The following is a 27139-nucleotide window of genomic DNA, read 5'->3' on the forward strand; positions in this document are numbered from 1 at the left end:
CGGTAAACTGTTACGGAAAATTTCAAGAAAGCTTTGCCGAACTATACCTCTTTATCGAAATTTGGATGGTAGATTTTGCTACTTAGATTAAGATAACTTGTTAAACACACAACTAGCCTAATATTATAATATATATAAATAATAATAAATGTACCTTGTGTACAATTAATCCATAGGCTAAATTGTTTGTTTGTGAGTTTAGAGAGACAAAGTAGGCTAATCTAAACTTGAAAAGGTGCTTTGTTTGGTACGCCAATTAGGTGTTTAACAACGATTTAAAGCCATCAACCGCCGAATCGGAAGTTTACGAACTTTGAAGTGTTAAAGAATACCCATAAATCTAAGAAATACATTCCACTGTATCTATTGAGACATCAATCTACATATATCTTCTCGATCAACTGTCTCCTGCAAGCGTCTTGTTTTAAGTTTCCCTGGTTCCTGGTCGCTGCGTGACGTGCGCATCGACTTCACCAATTACAAGAGAGTTGAAAAATGGAGATTTCAGATTTCCATAGCGTTTTTCTTTTTGCGAAACGAGAGAGGAGCGGATAAATTCAAACGCGTATCGAGAGTCCATCTAATGTTAACGCACTTACAGCAGTAGGCCTATAGTACGAAAAAATACGTCTTTCATAGGTTGCCCTTTCGATAAATTTTAATACAAGATTATCGTATTTACGTAAACAATCGAGACACTGTATCTACTAATTAACTCTACATCCTACCCAGATTTATGCATTGGTGCAGACTTGTCTTGTTATACGGCTGTGTAGGTGCAATTACTTTGCGAGGAATGCCGTGGGTGCAACTGAGCTATTATTATCGTTCTATTATGGCGATTGTAACAATTTAGATAATTAATTGGCGTTTTTAGTAGTGTTTGTGTGTCTCCAGCTAGATATAATGCATATATTAAGAAAGTTGTGCTGTTCTTTCGGTGATCATTTCATTCAAAAATTTTAACTTTGAAAACGTAAAATGTTGCCGGATTTAAACTGATAGATAGTTTTGGATAAGTGCTTGTAGTACATTTAGTGGTTTTACGTAAGTGATTACGTGTTCTGTGGACAAAAATTTGAAGTTGAAAGGTCACATAACGTTGGCCTGCTCTTATTGGCTAGACCGCTAGAACATTGGAATATAAAAACTGAGTGTTGGTTCAAATCGTTCTCTTTTTCAGTCCCTTGCGATCTCTCTACGTATTGATTTATCATGGAATTTATATCATTTTTCTACTTGGAGATCTGAAATTGTTTCTGATATGACTACCACTATATTTTGGAAAATATAACAATTTAGACTTTATGAATGTTGTGCTGACTTAAGGAAACAATCAGAGACAGCTATGCAACGGAGTCGAAGATAAAAGCGTCGGAGAATGAGAGCTCACATTTACTGGCCAGTTTCTTTCGGTCCATTACTTTTGGTAATTATCGCTACCCAGACGTTATTTCACCCTGAGTGACCGTGAGGGATTAATTTCTTTTAATCTTTGCAACTTGGGAGTCGAACCCAGGTTTCACCACTCGGCCACCCAGTTCTCTTGAGAAAACTTAACGTTGAAATAATATCTTAAGCTGATTTCGACAGAATAATTTAAAAGCTTTTTTCCAGATCTCAACCTCATGACACTCCGTAATACCACATTTAAATTTGTGAATTTTTCAAGGTGCTTTTGTATTGAACATAATTGTCACTACTGGCATTATTTGGAAAGAGGACGGTTTAAAATAAACCACATATTTTAACAGAACAAGCACAAGAAAAACGAAATTTAAAAGCTTAAACTAAAATGGCTGCTGCTTACGACGAGAAAATTTACAGCTACGTACACGACAAGAAACAGATAATAGGCTGGTAGGGTCAAGGCACGACTGTAGGCCTTACACATAAAAGAAACTAACTAACAGAATTTACAGAATCGAATTTTCATAAATGGTAGTGAAATCTCACAACCTAACAATCTATCCATATCCGCCAGAAATGAATTCCTTTGACAAGAGGCATTAAATCACAAAAAAAAACTAAAAAAGCAACTAGAAAATGGCTAGTTTTCATCCCTTGTGTCCTACCGACAGTGCTAGACGTTGCTGGGCGGCTAAGACCGGTGCTGCCCTATTTTTGCCTATCTCTGACGATACCAGTCAAGGAAGTGGTGCCCTACGTTCCCTAAATAGGGGATTCCCTGGCACCTACGCCTATCCTTTTACCCTACCTGTAAATAATAATAATAAAAAGCTATAGGACTTTTAGGTATTAAACTAATCCCTAAATGTTTTCAACATTTATCACATACAAGTCATGAAACGTCGGGTGTTTTGCAGTGTGTATGTTTTCTGCAATTGCTTTTTGGTAAAAGTTCTAAAAGGATACGTTCCCATTTACGACCAAAAGCACCAAGGTTAATGAATCATGACTCCAACACCAAAACTCGTGGTTTCAATAAAAGAAGACTCTTAAGGAGTCAAGGACTTGAGTGTACTTACCTTTAAAAGATCATTAGCTATAACAGGAGAGTCAGAAAAGACGATACACGCTATGACGTTAACACTTGTTGTGTTGCTGGACAATGCACTTACCAGTACCAACGAACTTCTCCACAAACACATTTCAAGCCAGAGGGTTGTTTCTAATGTTACCAGTTACAACAAAATATTAAGACAACATTGAGAGACAACAGCTAAAAAAATCTTACCAAACCAAGGTTAATGTTGATCTCAATATGGCCTGTAACTTCCATAGCCACTGTCGTTATAAGCGTCATATTCTCTTTCCCCATAAGAAGCATACCCCTGCCCACCATACCTTCCTGTGGCAAATAAATTTTCGTAATGTGGTCTGTTGATATTTATCACAACAAAGGATTTACTCAGAAAACAACAAAACTATCCTGGAACAAGAAAAATATACGCCCAACGTCAAACATTAGTATTCAGAGCTTTTTGAACAGCTCTAATTCAATTGCAACATCCAGACCTGAGTAAGAACCACGAGGCCGAGGTGCAGGTCCTCTGTAAGGCCCATAGTGAGAGGGCTGGTTCGAATATGGGTTGTAATCGTAACCATCATGGTAATAAGAAGCTAACAAAAATGAACGAAAACTTTTCACTCCAAACCTAACTTATTTCAGGCAGTAATAGTAGATTAGAGGGTTTGGCTACGGCCAGCAAAAATGTTTCAGAAGCATAGCGTTACTTACCACCATAATCATCATACTGGTATTCACTGTCATAGTTGTAATAATCTAACAATAGAAATAAATAATCTATATTTAGTTTGTGAAATTCGTGTATACACGATGTATGATGCACAGTGGGGTTACGTTTCATTAAGGATTACAGACAGACTGGCGTCATCCAAAACAACTGCAGTAAAGCACTAGCAATACAAACGTTTGAAAAATAATCGCACTGACTACATACATCTCACAACCTAAACCATGGCGGCTGTACTTTATTTACTAAGCCATGACCAACAGTAATCAGCGATGAGATAATAACTTACCTCCTCCATGATTTGGAGCGGCGTTTATTTTTTCAAAACCTCTTCTTTCATAACCTCTCTGGGCTCTGTAACCACTGTCCCCTCTACCTGACAGTTAATGAAAGATTAATGATACCTTGAGTCAGAAATTACATAAATACAACAATTTTTCCCCAATGATGAGTGGAAAGATGCATAATAAGCATTATTGACATAATGTTTAACTCTTAGTGTCAATTATTTATCTAGAAACCAAGTGGCAATATTTGAACAGATCAATTTGGACAAATAATTTACAATGTCGTTCAGAAACCTCTACAAATACTTCCATTGTTGTTCCTGATTGCCAGCGCATTTCTTTGTCTGTTTCAGACACTAAAGATTGATAATAACTTGCATCTTAAATATTAAGTTCTGATAGCAAAGTGACAATAACGAAAGAGTTGTTTTCGCAATTGAAGACAATAATTAGGAATTTAATGGGAAAACTTGTTGTTAAAAGTCAATGAGTTAGAACTTGTTACAGTAAATGCTTTTAGAAAATTTTCGCTCACTTCCACGCCGACTTGGGAAATGATTTTTAGCTTCGACTGAAATAAATAATAAAAAACAAGATATAAATTGGCACTCTGAAGATAACAAATGCCACTGAAAAGAATCTCACGAGTGAGTAATTTACCATCACTTTTAATTAAAACGATATTCTCTTTCACTTATGCTGTGATAAAAATATTCAACTATAGCAGTGATGCCATAACTACCATGACTAATAAAACATATTTAAACCACCTTTAGTCTTTGCCTTTTCCATTTCTTGTTTTGAAAGTGCTTTCTTAACTTCACAGCTCATTCCACAAAATTCGTAATGACGCTTTTCTGGTGAAAGAAAAAAAAAACAAAACTTTTCAGCAGCTTCTCACAACCATTGCTTTAAAATGAATATTCCCATTTGCAGGTTGAGTTGTTCAAGGAAAATTTTACCCTTTAGGTCAGGGGTCGGCAACCTACGGCCCGCCATGCGAAATCGTCCGGCCCGAGACATATTAATTAGTTATCACAAGAATACGGCCCGCCGTGTGTTATTGAGTTTCAAACTGCAGTGTTAGCATTGTTTGAAAAAATTGTGGTATTGTTACGCCATAAGTACGTCGTACTAGTCTATTGTTACGCCATAAATCTGGTGAGAAGGCGGTAGACTAGTATCTCGTAATAAGTACGAGATTGTCTGTAGAGTAGACTAGACTAGTCGTTATAGATACAAAGAGAGACGCACACGAGCAGCATCAAGTGTCACATTAATGCTGTGTTGTTGAAGTGTGAATACATAAATTTTGTTCTTTTTGTGATTGGTATGATTGAGATTGCAGCAATGTAGTGTAATATACTCAAGTGAGTGTGAATTATAGTATTAATGAAAATTCCGGCCCGCCAAAGAGTTGTACACTCGACATTTGGCCCGTAACTAGCAAAAGGTTGCCGACCCCTGCTTTAGGTTGATGAAGTAAGCAATTTCAATAAATGATGAGTTGCTATAACAGCTTCAACACAATTTTTTGAGATAATGAAAATAGCATTCAATGGAAAAATTTTTGTAATTAAAATTTAACCAAAGTTTCACTCAGTTGCAAACCGATCAGCAGTTTATCATAAGCCTGGGGCGGTATGAACATCATCACAGTGAAACATTACAAAAAAGTGGTTAAATGATATAAATAGCAGAAAAACTAACTATTGTTTGTGGTACCAGGGTAAAAATCTAACCTCATTTAATTTTGGGTGCTAGAGTGATAGTAGGTAATTTATGAATGTTTATAGCATCAAAACATGAAACAAATTGTGATAAGAACGAAACTTTCAACAGATGTTGCAGGTAGGTTGATGGCTATAGTGCACCATGATGACCAGGAAACATAAATTTTATTAGCTTTCGTATAATATTATAGTAAATGGCTTATAGTTCTTAGAAGAAAGACTGAGAATTGAGATAGTTGCCAACATACCTGCTACTAACTTGTCTACTGCATCAAAATCATCAAATGTAACAAAAGCAAATCCTCTTGGCATTTTGGTTTCACGATCAACCGGAATCTCGACGGATTCAATATTTCCAAAAGTTCCGAAAAATTCTATAACAACAACATATTACAACTTCACGGCTTGCTCAACGGAAACAGACAAAGTTTACGTTAATCTCTTCCAAGTGTCTAGTTTCTGTATAAGCTACCTCGCAGTTCATCTTCGGTACATTCTCTTTTCACACCTCCGACAAAAATCTTCTTTACTTGGACATGAGCACCTGGTTTCATGCATTCCTGGAAAAAAAATCAATCAAACTTAAAACTTGAAATACGGATTTTTCCAGATTGTGCTGTAGTACACCAACATATGGACAGTTAAAAAGAATTCTTGTTAAATAATGGTGCAACAGTAAAGAGACTAACTGTACGAGAGACTGCGCGCTTCACATCCACTTGTCGGTTATGCAAATAATGAGGACGAGCGTTCATGCATTCGTCCGCCTGAAAACAGAAAGGGATAATGCAAGATAAAAATGTCGAATTTATTTATTATAAGGTGAGTTAACCTACCTGGGCCACTGATTCGTAAGTGACAAAGCCAAAACCTCTGGGTTTACTTCCATTAGGATCCTTAATGGCAACACAATCTACAACCTTGCCATATTGGGAGAAATATTCTTCCATCGATGCATCAGTGGCTTCGAATGAAAGACCGCCAACAAAAAGTTTTTTGCCTTGCTCTTCTTCGTTGTTGTCCTGGAATAAAAAATTTGATCATATGATGTAATAGCAAAGAATCTTGATACCAATAAATAGAAGGATATCATATCGGAATATTTATCCTCGAGCAGAAGAAGTCTTCGTAAAATTTCCTTTGTAAACTCGACAATGACATTTAATCACTTCAGCTCTTGATTTTGCTCCTTACTTGTATCCATTTTTTAATTTGTCTTTTTACGATCTCCTTGTTGTTTCCAACTGCTTACAATACAGAAGGTTGTTAAGCATAGTGCTTTAAGTTGTTCTAAATTTGTGTAGGGTGTATTTAAAACGTTTCCATATGGAAAATGAACACAAAAGTATTTTTACAGTGGAACGATTCGACTATATAAGAGATAGCAAATCGAAAAGTAAGATTTGACAATAATTCTAGCATTCTCGGATAAGTTTAAGAGTTCAAACATTACTAGGCTTATTGAATAAATATGATGCTGTGGGTTATGGCCTATTTGTGGTTTGTACTGGTATTGCGCTTACTAAAGTTCTCGTTCCAAAAGTTGTTCCTAGTATTTTGGTTGATTAACATCAACTATCAGTGTGGAGAAAAAGTATAAAAACAGGAAATGATTTACCAGAAATTAATTTTGACCTGCCAAGACCGATCAAAATTCCTTTCCGAATCACATTTAGAAAAAGGATCCCAACCTATATTATACAGAGTATGCCATGGACTGAGCGTTTGAAATTTTTCCAACGAGCATTTTGCAATTAGTAAAACTGCCAATAAATCTTGAAGCTGTCAATTGTTAAAAATAGACAAGAACCAAATATAAGCTTCACCATCAATAATGCAATAGTCTATACAGACATAGCAGCAGCAATGTAAAATATCTGGAATTGGCCAATTATGTTTGAGAAATATGCTATACCTACTAGCCTACTGTAGTAGAATTAAATAGACAACCATAAGAGTGTAAAGTTTGTGAAATTAGCAGCTAGCGGCCTAATGCTAACTTTTAAAAAAAATTGCCGATAACATCTATCAATTATGTGGATGCAATGTACTTTGGTGAATGAGAAACATAAACAGACCGACAAAGTTTGGGCATGTTTAGAATTGCATGCAAGTAAAAGTAAAATCTTTTTTGTCCAAAATGTGCAGAATTTTTTGCAGATACTATTAAAAGTAGCAATTAATCAATGAGCTGCGTGCTGCAACCGTTCCAGTGCGGATTGATGCAACTTAACCTAAACTGTATAAAAACCGGAACTGAAACTAGAAGTGGTTGCAGATTAAAGATTAGACCTAATTTCTAAATAATCTAATACTCACGAAAGGCATGCTGATATTACAAATGGTGTGGACAAATCCAAAGACTTTTCACCGAAACCAGGAAACCGTGCGTCTTGAACACACTTAAACAGACGTATTTGGCTCTGCCCTTAACAACTTATCGTTGACTGGTTGACCGTAATCAATGGAGCAAGTCACCAAAAACAAAGGGACAATCAGTGAAATTAAGTTCACATCGTTTAGTGTAATTCGCTCAATGTAAGGGAGTTTCGTGTAAGCTTCTATCATCTTAAACAAATTTGCAATTCAGGAATGATAATATCCTGCATCAGCAAGCATGACACCATCCCGAAAACTATGACTAACGCTAAAATTCCGAACTTCGTAATGCAAAATGTATTTAAGAGCACGAATATAGTCTCAGACTTTGATCAAACCTTTCACCAAAGTGGACCTTGTGCCAAGAAGCATAACAGCTGTTAACACAAGTATGTGTGAAATTTCTGTAAGAATGGTGTCGTTTGTTGAGTTAGAATTTGTTTGCAATTTAAAACTTTAACACCGTCCAATGCACAGCAAGTGTCTACTAGTATCTGTAGTATTTAGCGTTATCTATTTAGTGCGCCCAAAAAACGTCCATGTACATTTCCAAAAAAATTTTTTTTGTTGAAAAGAAGGAAAGACATCTGGACCTGGATGCAAATGTACCGAAACCACACCACCGTCATTCTGGCAGAAAAATGGTAAGATCATAGAACTAGAACCCAAAAATTCAAAGCGACGGGGCACGACCGCAAACAAAAGCAAATTAACATGCATGAATAAAGCATCTGCAATATGTTCAACGTACATACGTAATATGTTCAAATCTTGTCATTATCCCGAAAATCTCCAAGAAAATAGTGCCGGAGGCGGACAAAGACGGATGTTCATTGACCATGGACCATTTTGGTATTAACTAACGAGGTGTGAATCGGCCACGTCTCTTTGGATATTATCAAGTTACAGACAAGCCCAATCGCTACAGATGGTGTTGCCTAATGAACAGAACACGCAACTTCTCTCTCTTATCTGCCACTGTCTCCTGCCGCTCACCACAAGCGCTCATCTTTTTCTACGCTTGACGCAACGTAACGTTCCTTACAGTCAAAGACCGATTACCATATACAGTACAGTACTCTTCAAAAGGGGAGAGGATGGTGTGGCCTTTCGCTTGCCTTTACCACTTTAAAAAGGTACCACGAACGTAAAGTCTACGCAGCTTAGTAGTGTATATACCCGACTATTAGTGATAACTACCGACGTGTGAGTCGGCCAGATCTCTTTAGATATTATCAAGCAGCAGGTAAGCCCAATCACTACACATCTATCTCTGTCTCTTCTCGCTGATAAAAGCGCAACCTTTTATTAGGTGAAAATGAGGAGTTGAATATTGCGTTATGATAAGCAGCGTCTAATTACGTCAGGTGCAACAGGAAAAACAATGATAACAGAGTTATAGCATAATTAGCTAAAGCAATTTAGTAGTAGTAAACAGCATGTACATGATTCCGTGACCAAGCGACGGCTCTTTTTGCGATAATTAAAACCAACAGAACACAATAAATTTTTCTTTCCCAAATCAAAGTAATGCCCTGCCGCTACCTAGCGGATATGATTACAAAAACCACGCATGTTTTATTCAAAAGTGTTTTGTGTTTTAAAGGCTTTATTGTAGTAAAAAAATTATTATTTTTACCGTTTGCTTGCATTGTTACATGTTTAGAAATTGCGACCGCTGTGCAAAAGGATAGGTTCTCGTCACAAAAATAATTGTAAACTCCCGGATGTACAAGAGGCGCGAAACCACGCGATTCGTCCAACACGAGTGCTGGTGAGCGGGTTAGAGGTTAACTTGGGCTTACGATGGTTATTTTGGTGACTACAGAATATTGCCATTGATGGGTAAAGAATTTTATGGCAGGTTTTGCTGTACAAAGTGATGCAGTGGGTGACATGTTACATATGTGTACAAAATCCTAATTAATATTGTGAGTAAAGAGCAAATAATTTATGGTTATTCAGGCTATGGTGTTGTTTGTTTTACAATTAATAGGAACCATACCGGTTCCACCTGATAGATGCAGAGCTGAACAAGAGCGCACTAAAATTGTTGTCTTCTAAAGAGCCACTGGCACACTTCAGACATGATTACCTCACACTGCAAGTCATTTGTAGTCACACTGCCATTTGTAGTTGTAAGGTGTTAAAATACGCACTTGATGACTTGTACTTTTTGCGCCTTCTCTTCTCGGGTCAAGTATACAAGTGCACAACCACAGGATGCCTTTGTATACCTAGTAAACCCCAGATGCTCAAATTGTAACGTCATCTGGTTGTGCACTTGTATACTAGACCCCACTTCCCTTTTGATGGTTCTGCTCACACACAATCTGTAATTTGATTCTATGTACCTTAACACTCTCACCGATTCTAGTACAGTTAATAGTAGGCGAACCTTAAACTTATTAAATTGTGTTAATCTGCTCAACAACGAAATTGTTTTTCTAGATTCATAGTTTGTAGGCTACCAGTATTTGTTAGTCAATAAGCCAAGTAATATGGCTGGTCAAAGGAAGGTTGGTATAATTGGCAGTGGGTTAATTGGCCGAAGCTGGGCAATGCTTTTTGCTGGTGCCGGCTTCAATGTTGTCATGTATGATGTGGACAGTGCGCAACTTGACGGTGCAAAAGTGTCTATAAAGCAGCAGTTGAATGAATTAGAACGTCAAGGTCTACTCCGTGGAACCTTACTGGCCGAAGAACAGTTTTCCCTCATAAGCACCTCTGAAAATTTATCCGAAGCTGTTAAAGATGCAATTCACATTCAGGAATGTGTGCCGGAAAATGTTGATTTGAAGAAGCAAATGTTTTCAAAGTTAAATGATCTTTGCACACTCGATGAAACAGTTCTGTGCAGCTCTACATCTTGCATTTTACCTTCAAAGATCTTTACCGGTCTACGCAGAGTCTCTCAATGCATCGTGGCTCATCCTTGCAATCCTCCTTACCATTGTCCTCTCACCGAGATCATTCCGCATCCAGAAACAAGTGAGGATGCTGTGCAGAGGACACGTGAGCTCATGGCCAAGATAGGCCAGGAGCCTGTCATGGTGAAGAGAGAAATCGATGGTTTTGCTTTGAACAGAATGCAGTACGCGATCATCAATGAAGCGTGGAGATTGGTTGAAGATGGCATTATGACACCAGAAGATGTCGATAAGGTTTTTACCACTGGCTTGGGAATGAGATACGCTTTTATCGGACCATTTGAGACAATTCATCTCAATGCTGAAGGCACGGAAAATTACATGCAGAGATATGCTTCATCCATTCGACGGGTGTCATCTAGTTTTGGACCAATCCCCACTTTTGATGGCAAAACCCTTGAGCATGTGGAACAGCGGATGGCCTCTAGAATCCCATCTGTTCCTGATGAATTAAACAAACGCCGGCAATGGAGAGATGATAGACTGGTGGCATTAGCCAAACTTAAAAAACAAATGGACAGTTAATCAAATGGTTTCATCAATGAATCAGCCTTGTCATGCAAATCAATAAGTTATTTTTAGAATATAATTGACTATTGGTAAATTGTCATAGCATATATATGAGTTCCTGTAACAAACTACACGCAATCGTGGTATTCAATAACACCAAATAGCAGCTTTTACAGAAAATGCATCAGTTTTTGCTGTACACTTTCATTCAAGTTTCATTAATTTCATTTCATTAATTGCAAACATGACGCGAAATGAATCTTTTTACCAGACGCTTCATATCACATATATTTAACATAGGCAATTTCTGCCATGAGATGAAGGCTAAAATAATTGGCAGCTGATATACTTTCAGGTGCATTGGGTTAATGATGACATAATAGTTGTTATTTTCAAAACCTGTGATTTGTTGATGTTATCTTTGTTTAAATCAGGCTGCTTGTTGCTTTTTGTGGTTATTCAGTGCTTAATTTATGTATTAGTATGTGGTTCCTGATTATTTTTGCAAGATTGAGTGCAATTTGTTTTAATCTTTATGATATCTTAAAGTTATTTTTATACAGTTTATGATGATATATAGATGTATTCCTTAAAATTTATGCATATTTCCTTAGATCCGTATAAAAAACCATCGCTATATGATGCATTTGTGCATTATTTTGTGATAAACATTTGCTTGTCTACAGTGGATTGCTCACACTTACATGATTTACAACAATATTTTACACCATATATCTGCTCCAAATTTGTATTTCCTCAGATTGAAATATGTTTTTTTAACAATGGCCGAACTTACATCTAGTAGCAGTGCTTAGTTGATTCCTGTTGTGATTCTTTAACGAGTGGTGTAATTGCCAAGCAAATGCAATTGCTGTTTCAGGTGTTCTGTTCTATGTTTTAAGTGCATAGGTGGTTTGTAACCATGGGAAAGAAGTCAAAAGACATTGATGCATCTCCACAAGATCCTGAGAGTGAAGATGAATATGAAGTTGAAAAGGTTGTTGACAAAAGGATACACAAATCGAAAGTCCAATACCTCATCAAATGGAAGGGGTTTTCGGAGTAAGTTTATATGCTGTAGTGCAGGGCCCCGAAAATAGTGAGTTGCGAAATATTTTAACTAATATTTGTTTACTATTTATTGTTTTCCACACAAAGCCCATAGTTCTCATCAGCTAGAATAAATGAATTCATTTACTTACTGTGTTTTATGTGCTAAGTTTCATACAATTTTGTGCAAGAAAATAGCTACTGTCAATAGTAGTTTTAACATCGATATTTAATTACATAGTATTTTCCACAAATTTACATGCTCACAAAATGCTTGGGTCAAGAGAATTTAGAACTGTTTTGAAGCGAACTGAAGTGATTTTAGTTGTTGCAATATAACCTGCAGTTATATTGCCAGATTGTATTGCTTTTAGCAAGCACATACTCAAAAACTATTTCAGCACCACTTTGTGTTTTAGTGCTGATAATACCTGGGAACCCGATGAAAATCTTGACTGCCCAGATCTTATTGCAGAGTTTGAAACAAATCTTGGCAAGAAATTAAAAGATACACCCAAAGGTTTGTTGGTTTTTGAATTAGTGTGTTGGCGACATCACAATGTGGTTTATCATGTTTTTCTACTTGTATTCTGAGCCAAGTAACGTATATGATGGCGCATAGGCCCACCAGTCACCCTCCCCACAGGCCAACTATAAGCCCACTACCAGCTATGGGTCCAGAATATTGCTTTTAGCCTATACTCATCGTATAAGCTCATGTCATGTTTTGGCCTTGAACTACAATAGTATAATTGCACCTGCACCAGAAATTCTTTTTTTGTGATGTTTGCTTGCTGTGGTGACACTCATAACAATGCATTGTTTTTAAACAAAAGATGTCCTGCAACCTACAACATAATCGCAACACAACTACAAAATTGCCTGTTTGGCCGACTACCTACCACACCTATTTTTTTATTACGCTAATAAGCGAATTTGAACTGATGTATGCATTTGTTCACATTAATAAACATTCACATCATCTGCTCACATTCACATCATCATTCATTCATTATCATCATTCATTCATTCACATCAACATTCACATTGTCTGCTTTACTCGCAAAGAGCATAGAATCACTACCACGACGGCCAAGTGCAGTCATGCGGAAAGGTGAAAGCACGGTACCGGTGCCATAACTGTAATCGAGAACTGTCTCGATGATAATAACATTCACCCTCAATTTTGACGTAATAAGGGGTAAACTGATGACATTTCAGAAATAAAAATCACAATTTTTATGATTATATATTTGAGTAACATTTTGCAGTTATATTTTGATGATGCAGTTGTTATTTCCAAATATTTTTTTGTTATTTGATTATTTCTTAAAATCAAATTTAAGGGTAGCACAAAAAAGTTTATACACTGCTTCGTAATACCTATGCAGGTAAGCAGGGTAAACTGTGACCGCCAGACAGGGTTTAATGTTTAACTTTATTAACCACCCATAATACATGACCAAATATTTTATCAATTAACTCCAAGGTATGTTTTTGTTTAATTGATTGCTTGTTGCTCACTGATTCTAAGCCGGTTGAATGTGCAGTTGCAAAGATTAATTGACCTGTAGCCAAAGATCATGCTGGAAAAACTGCAAACTCGTGAATTAGGAATAAACACTGAATAAAAATACGTTCTTATCAAACTAAATTTAGTCTCAGCAATGTGGCTTATAGTTGTCATGTGGGGACAAAGTTTCTGAAACTACATTGCTAATTCCTCATATAGTGTTTTGTGTTTAATTCTTTGCATGTTTCCACTAAATTCCTGTAGTACCTACCCTAGGGAGAAGAGCTTCCCAGGTTTGGAATAGAACAAGTAAACATCTTGGCGGAGTTTAGCCTTTTTGTTTGCTGAAGTCTCCCCTTCATATTGTGACATCATTGTTGATAATAACCTTTGACTGATTTTATCTGTCTTGAAATTAGAGTTACAATCTGCACCCAAGACCCTAATAAAAGTCGTAAATTTTGTTACAGACAACAAATACCTTTAGCCTATTTGATAATGTAATCACAGCTTAAATAAGTGCTTTAATTGTTGAATAACATAATTTGATGTGGGTGCAGAAGCAATGAACCCGAAATTTTTTCCAGCATTTTCAATTCCTCTCAAAATATTGGAATGTCTCTCTTGGGTGAGCCAAGTGGCACCTATTGAGCACCACTGCAATAGATTGAACACAGCTTCTTCCCAATTTGCCAACATTTGTACAAATAAAATATTTATTGTTTGGTTTTAACGATTAGATTTGTTCAAATTTTTTTTTGTTACAGATGACAAGAAGAGGAAACTCCCTTCCAGCGAAAAACCTGATTCGGTGAAGAAGAGCAGGCCGGTTGGATCAGAAGATATTCGTCTTCGTGGCTTTGCAAGAGGCTTAAAACCAGAAAAAATCATCGGAGCAACTGACTCTGGCGGTCAGCTCACTTTCCTCATGAAGTGGTGAGTGACACAGAAAACTTTTCTTAACTAGGGCAATTATTTTTTGACTTGTCAAAATCTGGCCAAGATTTACGATTAGGTCAAAATTTGTCAAAAATGGTTAGAGAGAGCAGCAACTCCAAAAATGCAGTGGTTTTAAGTGTTTTTGGCAAAAATACACAAATTCGTTTTATAATAACCGTAATGTTTGTAAAGAATCTTAGTACGTATCAAAATAACAATGGGCGTGACTCAGTGTGTTTAGGAAGTATTAATACAATGTTTCGTGTGACCGATCGGAATTAGGGAATGTGTATAATAAGAATTTTGCATTAAATAAGTCAAGGCTAGCTTACCGTTGGTGTATTTGTACCGATGAATGTTGTTGCTGAGCTCTAGCTGAGTTTTTGCTGTTGCTTGCCTAGGCCTAGCCTAGTAGTGTACTGGTTAACCAGTAACTGCCAATTTGTCAAAAAAAAAATTTTTGGGGTTAAAGTTTGTCAAAATTTTTAATCTATCGGTCAAAACATAATTGCCTTAGTCATAACCAATGACCATGCCGCATTCTCCAGTAAATTACTTGTGCTGTGTGAATGTCAGTGTCATGTATTGCGCTTTTTCATTTATTTTGAAGCTGTTAGAATTTTATGTAACAAAGAATGTCCACTAAACTTTTTCAGCTGTTCTGCTCTGTTCAGCTGAAAAGAATATTTTTAATAACTGTAGTTCATCAGAACACGTTTCCTATCAAAAAAGATGTGTTTTTTGCACTAAAGTAACTGATTAGGCTTTCGCATTTCACGGTAGTTGTAAAAAATATTACCAGAAGGTTAAACTCCAGTTGTGCAGGGAGAATAGTGATGAAGCAGACCTCGTCCCATCAGAGGAAGCGAACAAGAAGTGTCCTCAGGTTGTCATCAAGTTTTACGAAGAACGTCTTACCTGGCACCAAAACACACCAGACGACCAAAACTAATCAGTTCTCGGTTAAGATTTTTAAGCCAAGCGTCCTGGCCTAAAGTTTTGGTCCAAGTGGAACTCTATAACGAAACTGTTTTCCGCAGAAAAGAACTGCAAAACCTATTTCTCTCCCATTCAGTTTTATAAAGGCATTTCGAGCCAGCTTTTCGCTGCTATTGGATCTCCAACTGTAGTTAAAACGCCATATTTTTTGGAAGTCATTTCAATGAAAAGTCACTCACAATAATTTGAGCTTTTTCTGTAGAAAGTATCTGGTGGTTAAAATAGCCAATATAATGTTTTTGCAAGAAATGTGTTTTACCGTTGCAAATGAATTGTATTGACACTGCCACGTAGTTGAACCGAGGAAACCTATTTTTATATGACTGCGTCTTAACGTTTTAATTCTTCGTAAGTGAAACGTTTGCGTTCACCAGTTAGCATTGCTTTTAATATTATCGTATTCAGTTTACCACCATTGTAAATAGCAAACAAGGCTTGTGAATAAACCCCCATTTCGAACGATGGTTGTTGCTTACGTTGAGAAGTGAAGCAATAAACTTTTTCTCTAATAATGTTGTTGAATACGTTCGTATCTTGCCATTCCGTGGCTGAGTAAGATTCAAGCTTAGGTTTCTATCCACACTTGCATTAAAGTGTTGCTGCGGTAAGTCGTGTTAAGAAAGAACAGATGATTTGAAGTAATCCTCAGTGTTCTTCTGAAACATTTCGAACGTAGAATGCCGTTTTTCTGGCGGTCGCATCGTTGTTGTTCAAGGACAACAATGATGAAAAATACAACCCAACATCGAAGAGTGTATCATAAAAATTTTACAAATATTGCAAAGGTTGTGTTAGGATAAAAATGAAAATTAATATCTTGGCTTACAAATTTCTGAAAGGGAGATCTAAAATAACGGTTTCCAACCTTTGAGCTATTGTAAAGCAAAATTTATGGATCATACACTGGCGGTAAGTGCAGACAAATTTCTCAAACAATTTTCTGCTTTGAAAAAATGCAAAGAGTTTGCATTCTACGTCATCTAAATTAAGATTTTTGAGAGAAACATGCCCCCGAACTTCCCTAGGATGGATAGCAATGTCTCTTGCACAACCAATTGATTGCAATAGTTTTCACACGACAGATTATTGACAACGACGCTCTTTCTGCATTGCATTTGTACTAATCTATGCGACTTGTCAATAATATAATTAATGTAATAGGCCTATATACCTCTTTGAAGTAAACCTAGTCACCCTAAATTAAATGTCAAATAAATGTCTACAAACAGCCACGTTATATGGATTGAAGAAAGGGGCCATAGATAGGGGTCTTGCTTAAAAACAGTCAGGTACCATTGACCTAAAATACTCTTAATTATTTTTGCATCCTGTTATAAATTGCCTTCTCGATTCCAGGCAACAAGAATGATGTCAAATGTTGTAGGCTTATATCAATCCTGCTTGTAATAGATCGTTTATAGTTATTTTGAATAAACAAAAAGGTATTACGCCCGACCCAGTCATGCAATAAACAACGATTTATGTCGAAGTGTAGAATTAGAACGCTTAAACGCCCTTTTAGAAAGCCTTTCGGCAAATTTATGTCGAAAATGCAAACCGCTTACTTGTAATAATAATTGTGATGGAAAGTACACTGGTACCAAAGAGAATTTTTACAGGCCTTAATCTTTTGTCGTCTGTCAATAAAAAGAGTGACATTCTTACAACACCGGCAGTATGATGGAGACAGACATAACGGACAAAAGTAGTCTTACGTGTAGGAACTAAGACATAAAATGTTTCGTGCAGTTTTGCCAAGTGAGACAAAAACATAGAAATTAACGTGATAAATTGATGGTTAGGCAACTTAGTAAGAGTCAAAGTTACAACGCATATCTTAATTCAACATGACTAACTAAGTAAGTAAGTTTAGGAAAACTGTTCAACACCTTAAATATAATGTGGGTAGGGCTGGGTTTAGATTAGTAAGGCGGTGGTATGACATTCCACACTCCAGCACACAAACGTTTTACTGTTAACCTGCAAAGGGTCCTTTTGCGTCCGCATTCAGACAGTATTTCAAGATAAGATGTTATAAATTGCTTATGAACGAAAATTTTAATTTACGATCTCTGCATTTTGCCACAAAAGTTTACCCAGCACTTTCTCGTCGAGGTTATCTAAAATTAGAAATGATATTTGGGAAGTGTATGAGATCTCTCCATTTTTATTTTCTTTTGGTTATGTCGTGCGCAGTTTGTCAAGGTAAGTTTGTGAAATTGCTCTAGTTTATTACTATAGTTTAGTTAAGTTACTACAGTCACTAATGCTTTAAAACATTACTCATTAGTAGGGCAACCAAAAGTCAATATGGTCAATTTTTTTTAACCTACCCAGAATGTTATCAAACAAGCACAAAACAAATTTCAGCTTTGTACGACTTGTGGTATAGAAGTTATTAGGTCAAATAAAGTCAAAATGTTACGTTAGGTCAAAATACGGTCAAATTGTTTCTTTAGGTCTTTTTTTTAGGTCAAAATCTATTAAACTTGTAATTTTGTAACCATTTTGTAATATTATTCTTCCGTTTTTCTCTTTTCTTGTACCGCAAACAATTCCAGTGCCGCAAATTTTACTTACTGTAGAACCAAAGCCACAAAGAGAGGGAAGGCCTTTCAGCGCGTCTGGTGACATCAAGATGTGACGGCATTGCATTTGAAACTGCAAGTTGTCAATCTTAATACGCAGAAACGAAAAAAAGTCAACACTAGAAAAGCATTTTGTCATTTTTAAATGCAGCTTTAGATTAGAAAGTTGCTGTAGACAGTGTAGAGACTATCAGTATAGCGTTTTTCAAAATGAGGTCAAAATTTGAACGTTTTAGGTCAAAATAAGGTCAAAATTTAAACTTTTTAGGTCAAAATGAGGTCAAAATTTGCAAATTTTAAGGTCAAAATTTAAACTTTTTAGGTCAAAAAACTGGTTGCCCTACTCATTAGCATAACTTAACGGCCATGTTCTAATTCTTCCGCTCGAGTGATCTTTTATAAAAGTTACAAAATCATCACTAAAAAGTTAACATACCTTGTTAATTTCGAAGAGTTTGCTGCAGCAATGAAATGGAAAGTTTCCGATAATCTTGGTGTTAATTGGCGTCTCCCAAAAAGAGGTCGCTTCAAGTCAGGTTATTTCATGAAAGATGTCGATACTGAGGTTCAGATAGAAAGTGACGCTTCACTGAAGCAAATTTCATGCCAAGTTCAATGCGAAATCAACAAAGAAAAACGAATCGGGTAAGGTAGAATGGGTGGCCAGAATTAAAAACTCAATAATCGGAATTGTCTTTTTCGTTGTTTTTGTCAAAATATTTAGATAAAGTTTATTGCCGTTTTCAAATTTCAAACAGCTGCGGATACACTGGTTTGAGTGAAAAGAAGTGCTTGGCCAAGCAATGCTGCTGGGATGAAAATGCAAACACAAGTTCTATCAGATGTTATAGAGAGAACAGTGAGTTTTTAATCGACACGACCCAAGTACAATTTGTGTTACATTGTGTTTAATTGTGGGAGTTTATATCTAGCGCAACAGATCGACTGATCAGTTAATACGTAAAAAGATTTTTACTGTCAGTATCATTTTTCTCCAAAAGAAAGGCTGCTTCGTCTATGTTTCAAGTTTTGTTTTTTATTTTGTAGCAGCAGTATGCAAAGAATGTTTAAATATTCTCCCGCATGAACGTGTATATTGCCAAACACTTCTCAAACAATCTCGTTTGATGTCCATGAAAAGGGGATGCACCGAAGCTGGTTGTTGTTGGCAAAAGAGCAGAAACAAAGTTCAGTGTTATGACAAAAGTACGTTAATTGTTTGATGATCGTTTGATGGTAGAGTGGTTTGTCTGTGGGATAAGAGGACTTTCAGGGGGTGTGGTCGGGCTCAGTCGCAAGTGACCGCATTTGGTAATTGCTCTGACATGTTTTAATCAATTTCTCTACTGCGTCAAGAAATTCATATGCTAGGCCTAGGCTTACCCACCGGGTCACTTGCAGACGAGAGTGAAATCTTCACAATCCAATGCCCAGAATGCTTACAATCTAGAAAAGAATCAAAGTAGGTCGACAGTTTCAATTGCTAAGTATAGACGATCAAAAAAATTGTGCCACTCAGACCGGAACTCGGAAAAGGTGCATTAGCCATAAGTGGGGAGTGTGGCACCTGCACGCAGCACGAGGTTCATCAAAGTGCAACACCAAATAGTTTTATCTTCACGCCGATTCATAATACATAAACATAGCATAACTGGTTGTTTGAACGCCAATTTATAGTAAATTAACAAGGACGGCAATTTTTGATGAGAAATTTGTAAATTTTGACGTAATTGCATGCACTGAAGGCTTACTTCTTTGTTTATTTATAATCAATTGGCGTAAAGATAGAAAAATGTGGTGTGCCTGTTGATAAACTTTGTAGGTGCAAGTGCCACTATTGTCAGCGCGCGTTGTCACACCAAACTTTTAATTTACAAATTCTCATCAAAAATGACCGTACTTTTCAGTTAGGTCTCTTGATGGTCTGGCTTTATTTACTTAAGTAGGTTTTAAACATCTAAAATACCCACTCTAAGTATTCTTAAGATGGTTAATGTTAAGTAAAATGCAAGCTATCACTGTATTGTTGCATATCCTGGCTCAACAATTACTCCCTGTGCAGAAAAAAAGAGATCTACAAAGCTCAAGTGTGAAGATATCATTGAAGAGAAAAGAGAAAGGTGCGGAGGTGGAGATATCTCAGAGGAAGAATGCTGGAAAAGGGGATGTTGCTATGACAACCGCACTTTGTCTGCTGTGAAATGTTTTGGCGAAATAACATCTCTTGCAACAAACCAGGTGCTTACTCTTTAGACCAGTTTTTGTTTACTCTTTTCAAGGTGTTAAAGCTTTCTATATACATTTGTAATATGTATGCCCTGTATTTACCGTATAAACTGCCAGTTATTTTCATAATACAGTAATATTATTATATTCTACATAGTGACATCGGTTACACACCAATTATGTATATATCTATTTGTATTGTTCAGCTTGTCTGGCGCTGTATATTATTACAACATTACCATGGCAATGCTATATCTTTTTTAGAATAATTAATCCATTTATCGTCAAACATCATGTGTGGTCTTATTGCAGACTTTGCTGTTGACAACAATCAGATTAAGTGCAGAAAATGTGACTATTAGTACGTCTTTAACAGAAAAGATATCCACAACTCCGCTTCCAAATGCCACACACATCACTTCCCAAGCGGTCACCCACGATAGCTCAGATTTCAATACTTCGTCATTGCTTTTCCTTTCCGCTGATGAGACCACAAGCCCCTATTTTAATGAGGAAGATAATGTGTCCACACCCAACAATAGAGTGACATTTTCAAAAGCCCTTGAATACACAGCAACCGAAACTTTATGGTCTACTCGTCACAATGACTTTACCAGTTCTCACACTACCAACAGTATTGGCTTGACCAGTGATGTAATGCTCTCTGCTGCAGACAGCCAAACTACATCCGCTTTTGTCACTAACACTGAGTGGACTGAAAGTATCACTGATAAGTCCAACTACGTAACAGCAGGGACCAACACCATCCACCTGCAGACAACTCAAGTAATTCCTGTCACTGAGACGACTCGTGTCGATATTATCGATGACACCACAAGCTTTTTTCAAGTCCAGGATGGTATTGAACTGCAGGCTGATCCAACTAAAGTTTCCATTCTGTAAGATTAAATTTACATTTAAGAACTTGCTTGATGCATTGAATCATAACAATATTATATTTGAAAATGTAGTATTGCTGGCAATTAGTAGTTAACAATTAATGAAAAAAGCTAGTAGTGCCACACTAGCTGATGCTAAGTTAGATGACTCAATATGTTTATATTAGGAATGGCATTTTTTATATTTCTTCGTAAGTAAGCGTGGCGGTTCTCAGATAACTTTTCATTTGATGATTTCTACCCATACCGTTTATTGTTGCTTTAACCAATTAGACGCTGTTAAAATTGTTCAACTCTTCTTTCTTTGTTTAAATCACGTTTGTTTAACTACAGGCAACATCCATTCCTGGGCTCAGTCCATCCAACAAATTTTTCCAGTTTAATCAATAACATGGTTGGTTTAAATGACGCCAATAACAGCGGTAGTCTCGTAAGTGACACAGTAAAACAATGTGGTGTTTGAAACTATGTAATAGAAGGTCGAATCGAAGGTCGTTTTTCTCAATCACTGTTTTAGTAGTTTTTCCAGTTCATCCATTTTACACAGTCAGCGCTTGTGCAGCAGAAACAATAATTTTTAATATTTTTTCTAAAACCTTGCATAATAATCCCCGATTTTTTGTCACAGAGCTACCCATCTACTACTGATGGCTCCAGAAGTACACCAAGCTCAGTGGGCCAGTCCATGATCCTTTGTATTTTGGGTAAATCTAAACTGTGCGCTCTTAGCTTGTTGCTACAAGCGATGGGGAAGTCACTGGCGAATGAGTCAAGATTCACGAACACCGCTCCAAGATCGCCACCAGAGAAAATCATTGAGACGCCAATGGACAATCAACTACAGCAGTTCTGTAATCTCTTGTCCCAGTTTGGCGTAGAGGCCTCCCTGCTGACGAAGTATTGTCATGTGATAGATCAGGTGGGGATTGCAGGACAGGGGTTTTGTTTTCATCCGCGACAAACAAACTGGGTTGTCAAATTACCATGCCATAGCATTAGCCAATAACCTGGTAGCTAGCTAAACTATCAATGTTTGTATAAAACTTTGTGTGAGATTAGTTTTTAAAAATGTCCTACACTGGCATGTGAGAGTAAGCAGATGGCTTTGAATTAATGGCAAGAGAGTTGTCATGAATGCAATTGAGACCGGCTGCTGTTAAGTGGCTTTTCTGCTCCAGGTTAAAATGTGTGTTGTAAGAGTTTGAAAATCTCCACTTCAGTAACAGAAAATCACATAAAAAGACAACCAATATTATAATCACATTTTTTGTTATCAGCTGGGAACTTATTCTCTACCATCAGTACCATCCGTGTCCAAACTGATGAGCATCATGACTTCATCTACAACCAAAACTGACACAATTGGTGAGAAGTTTGGTCAGTTTTGTGTTTCAGCTATTCACCTTCACTGTAGGTGTAGGATGAAATACAGTTTATTCAATAAACTATTATTATGAGACTTCAAAATAATTCTGTAGATAGCGTAGAGCTTGATGGAAAACCACGAAGCCTTCTACAATTTTTGAATATGAAAACATCTACCAGAAAAGGTTAGAGCCACTATGTCTGCCAGGGACAATCTTGATTGGTCTTTCACTTTCTATGCTATCGATATTGATGTTGGTAGAATCGTGTTAACCCTATAGTGTAATAAGGTAACACCACAGGGTCTAATTTTTATTTATTTACACCATGATATATCAATAAACTGTTTATTGCAACCATCTGACCTTGAATTACAATTTTTGTCAAATAGAAGTTAGTGCTTCGTGCAAACGAGCTGAAAAATTCAAGGAAAGCTCAGCCAAGTTTTTGTGGTCGTGCAAACCTAACCGTCACATAGACAACATAGATGAGTGCCAGGCATTAGGATGTTGTTGGACTGGGCCTGAGGAATCATGTACGTAACGATGTCGCTTACTTCACAGTTGCTGGAGCTGCAATACTTGCTAGTTAACATAACTTGTTATTTGTAAGGTTCAATATTGGAATTTTTGGCTCATGTCATCACAAAGTTGTAATTCTACTCAATCTTATCTGATTTGTTTGTTTAAACGTAGTGAAATTGACTCAATATAAATTCTAAACAGACATGGACAGCCTGTTGAAGAAAATAAACGTCAAAAGTCCCTTGATAAAATATTTTCTTGACCAGAGGATGGGACAGAATTTTCTCCAAGATAATGAGAAGGACCATTACTGCATTCGACCAATCACAAATAATCTAATTAACATTCGTGAGTATTCATGCTACTGTGTGCTCTGTAATTGCAATTTTGATGTTTTAAAGCATTAAATTGAATCTGCAGAAAGTGATCTATACTGTACTGTAGAATCTATTCACTGTGATAACCAGCTAAATGTAAAAAGTAAAATAAACCAGGGTCGGTTCGCACGGTTTAAAACAGAAATATATTACGCCTATACAGCTATAAGCATCGTCGGTTTTATTCAAATGGAACCTAATACAGTAGTGATGACCAGTATTGTAAATTGTAATGTCCCATTTTCCCACTACGTCACTTGACTTGACTTAGTTCAGAATGACTTAAGTCATGTGATACTAGCTGCAACTGAAAAAGGTCGAGTTTTAGGTATAAAAACCGGATATTTTTCTAAAGAATTACAATTTTTGGAAGAAAAAAATTAACCAGACTAATTTGAAGGCAGCCATGACATTACAATAACCAATTTAACGCAAGGCATTGTGTGACATCAGAATATTTTAAAGTTAAAAGGCTTGGCTTGACTCAACTCGAGTCACAGTATAAATTGATTCAACCTGGCTCGAGTCACAACAAAAATTTACTCGATACAAAGAAAGGACTTGGTTACAACTCTGCTGATGACAGTAAAATATTTGTTGAAATCTATTTCATATGGTTCGAAATTAAATGTATCATTGCTGTTCCTTGAATGTTTCAGTTATGGTTTTGTCAGCAATGCAGGACAAAGTACAGCATCACACCCAATACTCTACGCTTGTTGATGACAATGGTAAGCATTTTGACACGTGTGTCATTTAGACTAAGAAAACTGCTAATTTTGTTACTGAAAACTACAGTCAAAAACTAAGGTTAAAATTGTTGCGATTGGTTATATGGAAAATGTTCCGAAAAGAATTTTACAGGTTTGGACAAAATTAATCTGTTCTCAGGTTCTCCCTTGAATGTTGGAAGTTTTCCATCGCCAAATACTTTGAGGAACACTCACTCCTGCTCATTTCATGATTTTCCAAGACAGGAATGCGGGAACACAATGAGCACCAAAAATGAGTGTTTGGACTTAAACTGCTGCTGGGAACCTCAACCAAATCGACCAAGCTGTTTTCTACCAGTTGATTAGGAAAACGTTTCCGTGTCCTCTGCAGTTAGCGCAAGTTTGTTGTCAACTTTAAGTTTAGTTGATGGGGGTTTTGAGTTGGTGTCTGCCGCCATCTGAGGGTTAATCATTATCTGTTGCAATATGTATCTATGTTTTGAACTTATTAATGTATCTACTTCCTTGTGTAGATTTTATTATTGTCAGGTGTACTTTTCTGTTATTATAGAGTTGTTGCCAATACAAATTGTGAAATCAATAAAATTACTGTCTTAGAACGTCGGGCTCGCCGTTATACATCCCCAATTCGTCTTGTCCAATCCTAGTCTTGTAGACAGACTCGGGTCGTATCAAATCCTTTATTTGTAAAAAGCAAGCCAACAAGAGCTAAACGTCACAGGTTCTGGTTGTTTGACCAACTTTAAAAACGCTTGTGTTGAAGTAATTTCATGTACGAAAATCCGGATTAATGTCCATGACTCCATGCATACTTTATAAATGTTATGTGGTAAGAGTTTTATGTTTTAATAATCTCCAGCTCGCCAAGGAATTCGATGAAGCGTAATAGGCAAAATTACCAGATTCACACGAATATTAAAATTTATTATTTGTAATCCCATAAATCCCTGCTGTTTAGTGAATCCGGTGAACGGTTTCAAATTATCATCCACAAAACGCGTGGCTTAAAAACCTTTATAAATTTAAGGTTAAAAGTTGTGATGTGATACTAAGACACAATCACAATGACTCATATCACGGAGTGCAGACAGCATGTGAAAAGATTCTTGGTAAAGGCGGTGTCACAAGTTTTTTTGGTGACGTATTATCCATTAGCCTACTTACAGAACAATATTTTTTATTGTGCATTCGATAAGAAGTAGAATGTAAGTTATCGAAAAACATATTACAGCATTTATGATAGTATTTAGTTTCTATAAAGATATCCAGAAGGTACCTTCAGTTCTTTGTTAACAAAAGCTAAGGATCGCAAGTGTAGATTTTTATTTTACTTTCAATTCACATTCAAGCAAGGTTTTTTAGACTATGCCTCCCTTTACGTGTTTGAATGGACGATAATAAATTTAAGCGCTCTTCAAAACACACAAAACATAAATTTTAGCAGGATAAATTAGGCTAAAAGTTGTAGCATATGACTGACTATAACTTTGTGTACTGAATGACTGTACTTTATATTTAAAATATAATTATCGATCGAATAGATAAAAACTTAATTAAAAAAAATAACTTCACAAATTACCTTTTTAGTATATTTCTATTCTTTAAAATCACTAACCATTACATAAATTCTTTTGTAAATCAAATACTTTTTTATAATTTGGAAGGGGTTCATATTAAAACAGAAATGATGCAACAAACACAGCTAAACGTAAATTTAAAATTTTTACATCAATCAATAAACATAACGGTATAGAAGTAAGTTTGTAACAATTAGAAAAAATTTATTGTTTTAGTTTTTCTTCTTTGGAACATGTGAATTTCATGCAGCTATTTTGTGCAAAGAAAATCTATTTTTGTCCCTCCGAAAACCAACAGTAAACGAATGCGCTCAAGCATGGAGAACGTCACATCCTCTAAACCCGTGTCGTTATTTCCGTTTTGTTCAGTTCGATGTAATAAGGTGTGGTTCGGTTGCTTGGTACTGTTTTATTTGAATGAATTAGTTGTTGTTTTACTGTTTAAGATGTGTCAGGATGAAAATTTGTAGCTTTAGTTTTCCTAAAATATTCCTGTACGTGGAATCATTTCAAGAAAGGTTGAATGTTATCGCAAAGATGACGTTTTCCAAGTGTACGTTGCTGGGAAATGCCGGTGCTGTCGGTGTGTGACATTAACCTAAAAGAGAAGTTAATTTAAATTATTTCCTATCACCACCTTGTAATTTATGAATCACCATCGTGCTAATGCGAAAATTTTCTAATTGATACTGTTAAACGAGTGGTTGGTCGTGCTGTTATTGTCCGACTGTGAACGGGTCATTCAGCCTATCTTACCAGTTTAGTTAAGTCTCATACAACACATATTTTAACGTTGGTAATATGATGCTGCATGCTTATGCCAATACCATTTTGTACGGGTTAAATTGTGCTTGTCAAGTACCTTACTTGCAGTCTGTAGACTGGAAATAATGAGAGTTTTTGGAGCAAAGTACACAACCAAATAATGTCACAATTTGGGTTGTGGTACTGTTAAGCTATTCAAATGCTCTCTTGCACTAGACCCGTTTGACTAGAAGTTGTGTTTATAGGGGGAAAGGTTTGGCATTATAACATGCAATGCATTCAATTATAAATATTTGTACTTGTTAGGTAACCGCGACTGGCCAGACTGCAAGGTATGGCCATTTTCAGCAAGATCTTGGTTGTGACAAACAACCATAAATGAAAAGTGCGATGCGCAAAAATGCTCAAACTCAATAAATGTGATGTATACAATTTGACTTCGCAATCTTTAAATAAGTTAAAAATTGAGTGCACAGAAGTTCTAACCAAGTAATTAAGTGCAAGATATCTCCTCCTCCTACCTACC

The 27139-nt window shown here is 36.4% G+C and overlaps 4 protein-coding genes across 5 annotated transcripts; 3 read left to right on the forward strand and 1 right to left on the reverse strand.

The window, feature by feature from the left end:
* Positions 1–1655: 1655 nt before the first annotated feature.
* On the reverse strand, positions 1656–7715 carry LOC143470218 (heterogeneous nuclear ribonucleoprotein A1-like). Its single transcript, XM_076968202.1, has 12 exons — positions 7558–7715; positions 6075–6260; positions 5928–6005; positions 5711–5798; positions 5487–5612; positions 4276–4362; positions 4041–4076; positions 3508–3594; positions 3203–3247; positions 2980–3084; positions 2699–2812; positions 1656–2218 (listed from the first exon to the last, which is right to left on the reverse strand). The coding sequence occupies exons 1-11, from the start codon at positions 7564–7566 to the stop codon at positions 2721–2723; spliced, it is 939 nt and encodes a 312-aa protein (XP_076824317.1). The 5' UTR covers positions 7567–7715; the 3' UTR covers positions 1656–2218; positions 2699–2720.
* Positions 7716–10049: 2334 nt separating this feature from the next.
* LOC143470217 (lambda-crystallin-like) lies at positions 10050–11937 on the forward strand. Its single transcript, XM_076968201.1, has one exon. The coding sequence runs from the start codon at positions 10119–10121 to the stop codon at positions 11070–11072; it is 954 nt and encodes a 317-aa protein (XP_076824316.1). The 5' UTR covers positions 10050–10118; the 3' UTR covers positions 11073–11937.
* On the forward strand, positions 11937–16070 carry LOC143470225 (chromobox protein homolog 1-like). The gene is made up of 4 exons (XM_076968210.1): positions 11937–12119; positions 12527–12627; positions 14388–14556; positions 15385–16070. Exons 1-4 carry the CDS (start codon positions 11980–11982, stop codon positions 15509–15511), a joined length of 537 nt encoding a protein of 178 aa, XP_076824325.1. The 5' UTR covers positions 11937–11979; the 3' UTR covers positions 15512–16070.
* Positions 16071–17253: 1183 nt separating this feature from the next.
* Positions 17254–24870, forward strand: LOC143470200 (uncharacterized). 2 transcript variants are annotated; one of them, XM_076968177.1, is made up of 14 exons: positions 17254–17763; positions 18599–18791; positions 18905–19005; positions 19197–19352; positions 20209–20384; positions 20685–21271; positions 21605–21701; positions 21900–22190; positions 22549–22636; positions 22750–22821; positions 23028–23171; positions 23362–23508; positions 24197–24268; positions 24429–24870. In XM_076968177.1, the coding sequence occupies exons 1-14, from the start codon at positions 17604–17606 to the stop codon at positions 24614–24616; spliced, it is 2472 nt and encodes an 823-aa protein (XP_076824292.1). In that variant the 5' UTR covers positions 17254–17603; the 3' UTR covers positions 24617–24870. The 2 variants fall into 2 exon arrangements, with proteins under 2 accessions (XP_076824292.1, XP_076824291.1); XM_076968176.1 differs by having other exon boundaries at positions 17255–17763; positions 19194–19352.
* The last annotated feature ends 2269 nt before the right edge of the window (positions 24871–27139 follow it).

The sequence above is a fragment of the Clavelina lepadiformis genome, chromosome 9, assembly GCF_947623445.1.
Source record: "Clavelina lepadiformis chromosome 9, kaClaLepa1.1, whole genome shotgun sequence".
In the NCBI taxonomy this organism is placed as follows: Eukaryota; Metazoa; Chordata; class Ascidiacea; order Aplousobranchia; family Clavelinidae; genus Clavelina; species Clavelina lepadiformis.